The sequence below is a fragment of the Piliocolobus tephrosceles genome, chromosome 9, assembly GCF_002776525.5.
Source record: "Piliocolobus tephrosceles isolate RC106 chromosome 9, ASM277652v3, whole genome shotgun sequence".
NCBI classification, from domain to species: domain Eukaryota; kingdom Metazoa; phylum Chordata; class Mammalia; order Primates; family Cercopithecidae; genus Piliocolobus; species Piliocolobus tephrosceles.
This window is the reverse complement of record NC_045442.1, coordinates 128298274-128308163: the sequence shown is the minus strand read 5'-3', so window position 1 is coordinate 128308163 and position 9890 is coordinate 128298274. Positions and strand designations below refer to the sequence as shown.

The following is a 9890-nucleotide window of genomic DNA, read 5'->3' as shown; positions in this document are numbered from 1 at the left end:
CCCCTGCCCCTCCTCTCACCCCTGCCCGTCCTCTCACCCCATCCCTCCCTGCTGTCATCCAGAGCACCTTTCACCACCTTCTGATGTCATTGGGAAGCAGCTCTTAGGAAGCTGGGCAAAGATTCCTGCCCAGAAAGAGGCTAGTTCAGTCTGAGACAGATTTCTGTGGTTTTGTTGCAGTTGTTGCTAAGAATGGGATTAGGAATTTGAGAGCTTTAATTTTCTGTGTCTGCAGAACCGTGCCCGGAAAAAAAGGCTGAATATTATTATTGTGGCTGAAGGAGCAATTGATACCCAAAATAAACCCATTACCTCTGAGAAAATCAAAGAGGTGAGTGCGTGCAGCTGTTCACTTTCCCTTGCTTTCTGCCTGGAAGCAGGGGAGGTTAGCATCATGGGCAGGCTTGGTTTAGAACATTGAATTATTAACTTTTTATCCTTGATATTTAAAACATTTTTATAACGACTCAGAAGTTGGACGGCATGGGAAACATGCAGCTCCCGCTCCCGGGGGCCCGTTCCGCTTGCGTCCCCTCTTGCCGAGTCCCTAGAGGTTCCGGGACTCCCCAGCAGACATAGAGGAGGTCAGCTCGAGTGGTCACACGTGGTCTTTGGAATAGAGTGTTCTGGCTCTTAAACGTGAGCTGCTCTGAGAATGAGGACTGAACACTTGGCAGCTGACCTGGGCTTCTGTTTGCCACAGTGGGAAAAGGCAGCGCCTTGCTCTTCCCTGTGCCCTCCCATAACCCAGAGCATGAGCTGAGCGCATTCTTACTCACAAAGAAAGCTGCTGTGCCCTCGTGGCCCTGCCGGGGGACGGGCTCTGGCAGGCTTCATGCCCTGAGGCTTGCTCAGTGCCCGCCCATCTGGAGAGAACTCTGATGCCATGGGCTGGGCTCCTGCTGTAGACGGGGCTGGGGACGGGCTCTGGCTCTAGCAGCCACAGGGCAGAAGACATCCCCACCTGCCTTTGTCAATCGTGTTCTTTATTGTGCTTTGTTATGGTCAGTTAAGGAGCAAAATATGTCTCTGGATATGAAAACGGTGACAGGCCGGGCGCGGTGGCTCAAGCCTGTAATCCCAGCACTTTGGGAGGCCGAGACGGGCGTATCACGAGGTCAGGAGATCGAGACCATCCTGGCTAACACGGTGAAACCCCGTCTCTACTAAAAATACAAAAAAAACTAGCCGGGCGAGGTGGCGGGCGCCTGTAGTCCCAGCTACTCCAGAGGCTGAGGCAGGAGAATGGCGTAAACCCGGGAGGCGGAGCTTGCAGTGAGCTGAAATCCGGCCACTGCACTCCAGTCAGGGCAACAGAGCAAGACTCCGTCTCAAAAAAAAAAAGAAAAGAAAAGAAAACGGTGACAGACACCTGGGAAAGACATCTGTCAATGTTTTTAAGTGGTAATCCATAAAGTCGAGGCAAAGATTTTATTTCCCACTTAATTATAATTAAATTACAGGACAATGGACCAAGAAGGAACCATGAAATTCACGTAGCCCGGCCCCACTGTTCTTACAGAGGAGTAAGCTGAGTTCCAGAGACAGTCAGTGGCCTCTCCAGGCCACTGGGCCAGCGTGCCCGTGGGGTGGGGCGAGGCGAGTGCCTTGATTAGACTGGGTTGTGCTGTCAAATCACAGCGAAACAAATTTAAGCTAGTTAAAGGAAGATGTTAACATTTTTGTAAAATATAAGTAATAGTTTAAATGCAAGCTACTGAAACTTTTTTTTTTTTTTGTTAAAGCACCGAACATGTGACTTGCATTCATTTTCTAGGTGCAAGCCAAGATTTTGTTTGGTAACAAAAGTATTATTTTTAAAACCGAGTTTCAGCTGCCTGTTATATATACTAAATGTTCTGCTAGGAAACAAAATTTAGAAATAACTTTTCCCATTTAGATCTGAAGAAAGGCGAAAAACCTTTTTTAGTGCCCAGTACCTGCTTCCAGACCTGGGCTGCTGTGTCCGCATCACGGTTCCGCGTCCTAACGAGACGTTTCCTTGCAGCTCGTTGTCACGCAGCTGGGCTACGACACACGTGTGACCATCCTCGGGCACGTGCAGAGAGGAGGGACCCCTTCGGCATTCGACAGGATCTTGGTGAGGATGGGAGGGTTGGGCATCTTCACAAGGTCTCTAGGGGGAAGTGTTTCTGGAGAGGTGCAGGCACCAGCTGGCCACAGAGGCTGGCAGGATGCTCCCCCAGAGATGCCAGCGGCCCGGCCTCGTCTTGACGATCCTTGAGACCTTTGGTGCAGACCAGTCTCTAGGCCTACAGCCATTCAGATGCAGGGAGAGCTCTCTAGTGTGGGAAGGCAGTGCCTGCTGTTAGGATGACGTGGACCCCAGAGGACACAACCCCAGGGCAGAAAGGCTGTGTTCCTTGTGTGGGTTTCTGGAAACTGACTCAGGGCAGCAGGAATCCCAAGTACAAACTCAGCTCTTAACACTCCTGCTCTCCGTCTGGCCCTGACCTTTCCTCTGTTCCCATCTTGCCAGTTCTAAAGGGGTGGAAATCGCTTTGCTCTGAAGAGTTGGGCTGCTCACAGTGGGGAGGGCTGTGAGCACCTGACTGAGATCACTGGAGGTCATGGAAAGATAGCAGGAGGTGACAGGGACGGGGCAGGGCGGGCGGCTGCCCCTGACCCACAGGGACCTGGTTTCCAGGCCAGCCGCATGGGAGTGGAGGCGGTCATCGCCTTGCTAGAGGCCACCCCGGACACCCCAGCTTGCGTCGTGTCGCTGAACGGGAACCACGCCGTGCGCCTGCCACTGATGGAGTGCGTGCAGATGGTGAGTGGGCAGCCCGTGGCCAAAGGCAGGGCGCAGCTGGGGACAGACGCTGCTTGTCGGGCCAGCCTGGGCACCTTGGGTGTCTTGTCAGTGCATGCTGGGTTACACGGCCTTTCTGAGAAGGGGGTGAGCTGCCCATGGGGAGGGAGCAGGCTTGTGTTCTCACCCACACCTGCAGAACCTGCGCCGTCTTCACTCTTCGGTTTTCTAAGTTACCGTCCGTCCTTGTGGCACGTAGTTGTAACCTCCCCTGAGGTGGGTCTAGAGTGTTGGGATCCCAACAGTCGAAGAGGTTCCAGGTGGCCCCAGTGCACCAGGCACTGCAGAAGGACAGAGTACAGGGAGGCGGTCTCGAGAGATCTGTGGACAGAGTGGCAGGGAGGCGGGCGTGAGAGATCTGTGGACAGGGAGGCAGGGAGGCGGGCGTGAGAGAGATCTGCGGGGCGGTATTTTGTAGGGGAAGGTGGGACCTTCCCAAACTTCTCCAGTTTCAGCCACTTCCTGTCCTCCTGTCCCCAAGGACATTCAGGTCTGTGATGGGACACAGGGATGACTCTGGTCCCCCGAAGATGCACCCACCCTTCTCGGGCCAGGGAGCTGCCGCCTGCAAATGAACAAAGGGAAAAGCAGTTCCCGCTTTCCAGGCATGGTTCAGTAGTGGAGGTGACTGTGGAGTTAGCTGCATTCTAAGTTTGTTTTATTTTATTTTATTTTTTATTTATTTATTTAGACATGGAGTCTTGCTCTGTGGCCCAGGCTGGAGTGCGCTATCTCGGCTCACTGCAAGCTCCACCTCCCGGGTTCACGCCATTCTCCTGCCTCAGCCTCCCGAGTAGCTGGGACTACAGGTGCCCGCTACCAAGCCCGGCTAATTTTTTTTTTTTTGTATGTTTAGTAGAGACGGGGGTTTCACCGTGTTAGCCAGGATGGTCTCGATCTCCTGACCTCGTGATCTGCCCGCCTTGGCCTCCCAAAGTGCTGGGATGACAGGCGTGAGCCCCCGCAGCCGGCTGTTATTTTTCAGAGTTCATTTGTGGCTCCTGTTTTGTTGGGTCTTTCCAGTAACCCTGAGGTAAAGGCCTCTTAACACACACAAAGAAGTCATGAAGCAATCGAGTCAGGGACTTGTTGAAAGTCACCTTGGAAACATAATTTCCAAAAGCCCAAGGGAGAAAATAGTATTTGTGTGTATGTGTGTGAAGGCTTGTGTCTGTGTGTGTGTGTATGTATAGTGTGTGCATGTGTGTCTCGGTATATGCACGTACATGCAGGTTTATGCATCTGTGTGTGTTTGTGTGTGAGGTAGTTTGTGTCTGCATGTGTTTGTATGTTTATATGCATGGGTATGCATGTTTGAGTGTGAGCGAGTGTGCATGTTACCCTGTGTGCATGTGTGTTTATATGCGTATGTGAGTATGTGAGGTATTGTGTCTGCATGTCTGTGCGTGTATGTTTATATGCATGTGTGTGTATGTGAGGTAGCGTGTGTCTGCATGTCTGTGTGCACATATGTTTCTATGCATATGTGTGCATGTTGGTATGAGTACGAGGTAGTGTGTGTCTGCATGTTAGTGTGTGCCTGTGTGCATGTGAGAGGCAGTAGGCTTAAAAGGCTCAGAGCACTGAACCACACGCAGTACATGTATTTTGAGCCTGTGTCTCGTGTCTCTGCTTGTCTAGAGACGATCACGGTAGGTGTCACTTGCCCTGACCTTGAAACCAGCCTTGTGTGGCTTTGTTGTTAAAGCGAAGGGAGCCACTACTGTGCACCTGCTGTTTGTCAGGCGTCTTCCTGAGGGTCTGACATGTTTGAATAACCTTAGAGATTGGTGAAAGTAGGAGTATTTTTCTCATCTTTTTTTTTTTTGTCTGAAGCAGAGTCTCGCTCTGTCACCCAGCCTGGAGTGCAGTGGCCAGATCTCAGCTCACTGCAAGCTCCGCCTCCCGGGTTCCCGCCATTCTCCTGCCTCAGCCTCCCGAGTAGCTGGGACTACAGGTGCCTGCCACCTCGCCCGGCTAGTTTTTTGTATTTTTTTTTTAGTAGAGACGGGGTTTCACCAGGTTAGCCAGGATGGTCTTGATCTCCTGACCTCGTGATCCGCCCGTCTCGGCCTCCCAAAGTGCTGGGATTACAGGCTTGAGCCACCGCGCCCAGCCTATTTTTCTCATCTTACGGAGGAGGAAATTGACGTTTAGAACGAGAAAGAACTTCCCCGAGATCCTGACGTTGCCCGGGGCTGCCTGGCGTGCATCAGTCCTAGCCCTGTGTCCCAGGGCATCCATCCAGGCCCCTCTGCTCCCCCGCCCGCTGTGACCTCACTCCCGTCCCGCATCCCCCAGTGAGCTGGTGTGTGCTGTTTTGTTTTTCCCCACCATAATCAAATGGAGAATTCCTTCGAACCATGCCTGAGAGATTTCATTTCCTCTGGCTTTGTTCTTTGTTCTCTTGGGTTAAATCTTCACGACGTTGTGTCCGTAAACAGCAGGTGACACCTCCTCTTTTTCCTCAGAAGCCGCCTGAGCTAAGCAGACCCCAGGGCTCCGACCTCACAACCGGGCCGTGAGGGGCTGGCTGCCAACCAGCATTAGGTTATACTTGGTGGCCGGTCGTCTAGACCATGAACCCTGGGGCTGCCGGCGGCCTGGGTCAGACTGGAGAGGGCTGGTGGGAAGGACCGAGCCAGACTCCACCCACCCCATCCATGGTGCACCAAGTTCTGACACATTCTTTCTTTTCATCATTGTTTTAAAAGACTCAGGATGTGCAGAAGGCGATGGACGAGAGGAGATTTCAAGATGCGGTTCGGCTCCGAGGGAGGTGAGGTGCTTTGGAGAAAGCTCCGCTCCGTCAGGAACACACACCCCTCAGGCCTGGCCACTGCAAATGTGCTTATTCCATGTCAGTATGAAAACTCAGAAAGTCAGGCAGGACTCACAGCACCACGTTTGCAGTAGCAGGCCCTGGTGACTGGTTAGAGAGAACGTTTGCAGTAGCAGGCCCTGGTGACTGGTTAGAGAGAAATCATTTTCTAAAGTTGCCATTGGTCCTTTTTGGCAAGGTGGTGGTGGTTTAGGAGCTAATGAGATTAAGGCACAAGGTGACTTATGGCCTTTTAAAAACAAAACAAAACAAAAAACGGAGTCTCCTTCTGTCACCGAGGCTAGAGTACAGTGGTACCATCTCAGCCCCCTGCAACCTCTGCCTCCCATGTTCAAGAAATTCTCGTGCCTCGGCCTTCCGAGTAGCTGGGACTACTGGCGCATGCCACCACATCCAGCTAATTTTTGTATTTTTAGTACAGACGGGGTTTCACCATGTTGGCCAGGCTGGTCTCGAACTCCTGACCTCAAATGATTCAACCGTCTCAGCCTCCCAAAGTGCTGGGATTACAGGCTTGAGCCACCACACCTGGCTGTGGCCCTCGTTTTGCAAGAGGAGGTGATGAAGTGTAGAAGCATACCCTTTTCTCAGTCCATTTCCTCCAGACACCGACAGCACCGCGGGTCGCGGTTAAGGGCTCTGCAGCGTGCGTGGAATCCTGGGGCCTCCTCCTCCTGCCCGGGTAGTTGGCAGACACATTGAGTGCTGGCAGATAAGCCGCTTTTCTCTGCACGAGCCCCAAGTTGTGTGTGGTGTTCCCAACTCTGATCCAACAACACCTTCTTCCTTTAGAAGCTTTGCGGGCAACCTGAACACCTACAAGCGCCTCGCCATCAAGCTGCCGGACGATCAGATCCCAAAGGTCGGTGGCCGGCCTCCCGCGATGCCCCTGACCTCTGCTGCGGGCCTCCCCTCATGGCCTCTGCCTCACTGAATGAGGCCACGGGTTTTCAGGCCTGGCACGGCATGGGCCACTGCCACAGTGTGCAGCAAATCAAGCTCGCATGTGCCCGTGACCCAGTGCTCGCCCGCCTTCTGTTTTGCAGACCAATTGCAACGTGGCTGTCATCAACGTGGGGGCGCCCGCGGCCGGGATGAACGCGGCCGTGCGCTCAGCTGTGCGCGTGGGCATTGCCGACGGCCACAGGATGCTCGCTATCTACGATGGCTTTGATGGCTTCGCCAAGGGCCAGGTGAGTCACCCAGGATGCCATAGGCGGGCAGACACCCTGGCTCCGAGCACAGTGGAATGGGGGGGGGGGCCCTCCACGGCCCTCACACCTTTTCACGCCTCAGTCCAGGATCCTGTGACATTGTGACTGAACGACTACTTATTTAAGGCATTGCTTCTGGAGTGAAATCTCACCCTAAGATAGGTTTCAGGCCCTCAAATGGAGCCCAAGGTGTGATGTGCTTTTGAATTTTCTAAAAAGGTGCTGGGGAATGGCAGTGCCTCTGGGGTCTGATGGCCCTGACATTAGGTGAGAAGGAAGGTGGCGTCGTCTTGGAGGCTGTGGTTGGTTTAAACCGGGCACTGGAGGGAAAGTAGGCAGTGTCTGGTGTGCACAAGCACCCACTGAAATACAAACCTTAGTGAACATGGGTAACACCTCTTGATGTGTGCTGTACCCAGTTGTTCTGCGGGATTTACATGTGTTCACCCATTTAAGTCTCACACTAAATCTAAGATGTTATCCCCATTTTCCTTACAAGAAAACTGAGGCACAGGGATGCCAACTGGGCTGGGTGCACAAGGGAGGACTGGTAACAGGATTCTGAGCTCCTGACGGGGGGCTGAACTGGTGGCTATTTGTTTATCTGATTAGCCAACAAATATCTACTTTGTGAAATTCTTTTTTTTTTTTTTTTTGAGATGAGGTCTCGCTCTGTTGCCCAAGCTGGAGTGCAATGGCGTGATCTCGGCTCACTGCAACCTCCGCCTCCCGGGTTCGAGTGATTCTCCTGCCTCAGCCTCCTGAGTAGCCAAAATTACAGACACGCGCCACCACGCCCAGCTCATTTTTGTATTTTTAGTAGAGATGGGGTTTCATCATGTTGGTCAGGCTGGTCTCGACCTCCTGACCTCAGGTGACCCACCCACCTCAGCCTCCCAAAGTGCTGGGATCATAGGCATGACTCACCGTGCCTGGCCGCCTACTTTGTGGAGTTCTTATGCTGAGGAATTAAATGAGTGAGCACAGCAGGCACAACTCTCTGGTTCCGTGGAGACTGCATTTTAGATGGGGAGAGAGGACAGTGACTGAGGACCCCCCTGCTCTCTGCTCAGAGGCACGCCGAGGAGGGCCTGCTGGAGTTCCCCCAGACAGCCACGCTGGGGAAGGTGCTCCCAGGCTGCAGGTCAGAAGATGAGTAGGTGGCTCTTGGGACCCTCTAGGGACACTCATCCCAGGCGGAGGGAAAGGATGCTCTGGAGCTGATGCTCCCAGGGCCAGGGGCTCCGAGCCCGCGCAGGGCCGTGAGGATGGGAACTGCAGGGGCAGGGCTGGCTTGTTTGTGGGCTCCGAGCCCACACAGGGCAGTGAGGATGGGAACTGCAGGGGCGGGGCCGGCTTGTGGAATCCTGGGGCCTCCTCCTTCTGCCCAGATAGTTGGCTTGTTTGTGGGCAGCCTGAGGAGGTTGGCTTTTATGTTTTGTGAAATTTGGGGTCCTGAGCGGGGACTGGCCCATACCAAGAGCTTTCTAAAGGGACTCTCTGGTGTTCATCGAGGCAGAGGCAGGAAGCAGGGCTTCCAGCTGGGGCTTTGCAGTCACCTAGCAAGAGATGGTGGGTCCAGACTGGCTACTGTGCAGATGGCAAGCAACCTCTAAGGGTCTGGAGATATGGAGGGCACGGAGGGCACGTGGGATTTGCTTGCTAAGTACACGCAGGCATAAACAGAGGAGGCAAGAATCACTCCTGTTCCTGGCCTGAGCACATGGAAGGGGTAGAGTTGCAACTTAAGAGGACGGGAAGCCCTGAGACACACTGCTTTCAGGAAGGATGAGGAGTGGAGACTCATGAGGCCACGGTGAAGGCGCGTGTCCCGCGGCTCAGGACAGGACTGGGGATGCCGGGTGAAGGTGTGTCCCGTGGCCGAGGACAGGGCTGGGGATGCCGGGTGAAGGTGCGTGTCCCGCGGCCGAGGGCAGGACTAGAGATGCCGGGGTGAAGGTGTGTGTCCTGCGGCCAAAACTGTGCAGTAGGCGCTGTGTCCCGGCGTCTTCAGGAGCGGTGAGCTCAGCACGCGGGTTTGGGAGGCTTCAGCGTCTCCATAGTAGTTAGAGGCACAGAACTCACAGAGCTTCCCTGAGGGCCTGAGTGCAGGTAGGAGAGAGAGGAGGTCTGGGACTGAGTCCTCAGGGCGCCATTGTTAAGAGTGGGGTGGGAAGAGGAGACCCCAGCCCAGGAGACTGAGGAGTGGCAGAGAGTTGGGGGGGGAGATGCCCAGTGGCATCCCCGGGAACACAGATGATCCACCTTCCACCACCGCTGGCCACCTTTCCATGTTGGCCCATCCACCTGCATCTCAGCTGCGGGAACCAGATGAGGAACCGTTCTGTCCTGGGTGGATCTTGTTTCTCCGTCTTTCTTGTTCAGACTTGTAAAGATTAATTGGCCTAAAACTGGTATTTGCTTTATTTAAAGAAATATTGCCCTCAAAACTGATTTATGTGAAAAAAACAAGCCTGATTTATATGGTTCTGTCAAATACACACACACACACACACACACACACACACCTTGTACAATATTTACCTTTCGATATAGAATAATCTTTTTTCTAACGTAATTGGCCTGGAGATCTCACTGCAGCATAGCAGTGCGTCCACCAAATCCGTGAACTTACCTGGAATCTCGTGACCGGAAGCTTCAGAACTGGGGTTCAAGCCCCACAGGTTCTCTTCCTGCGGCCGTGCCGTCCTCGCAGTGGCATCCTCTTTCTGTGATTACATTAGTTTGCTTAGTAATCTGTTTTCCTTTTTTTCTCCCTAGTTTGTAAGAAAAGAAATTTTCCCTTAATCTTTTACCAATTTAGAAACCATCATGTTACTTTTCTTTTAATTGCCGGTGGCGGGATATGGGGAGCTGCCGTATCTCACACGTGGCTGGGGGTAAGATGCAGACGCCCTGACAGGCAGGGAGAATGCAGCCCCTCTGCTGTTCTTCTGTTTCTCGCCTTTTTTCATCCAGGCATCGCGATAAATGCTGTCTC

The 9890-nt window shown here is 53.3% G+C and overlaps 1 protein-coding gene across 1 annotated transcript in view; it reads left to right on the top strand.

The window, feature by feature from the left end:
* Positions 1-9890, top strand: part of PFKP (phosphofructokinase, platelet) — a 44241-nt gene that overhangs the window by 13583 nt on the left and 20768 nt on the right. The window contains exons 7-12 of the mRNA XM_026454791.1: positions 236-331; positions 2009-2101; positions 2669-2794; positions 5548-5612; positions 6468-6537; positions 6722-6868. Coding sequence (XP_026310576.1) covers positions 236-331; positions 2009-2101; positions 2669-2794; positions 5548-5612; positions 6468-6537; positions 6722-6868 — 597 coding nt within the window. The remainder of the gene's footprint in view (positions 1-235; positions 332-2008; positions 2102-2668; positions 2795-5547; positions 5613-6467; positions 6538-6721; positions 6869-9890) is intronic.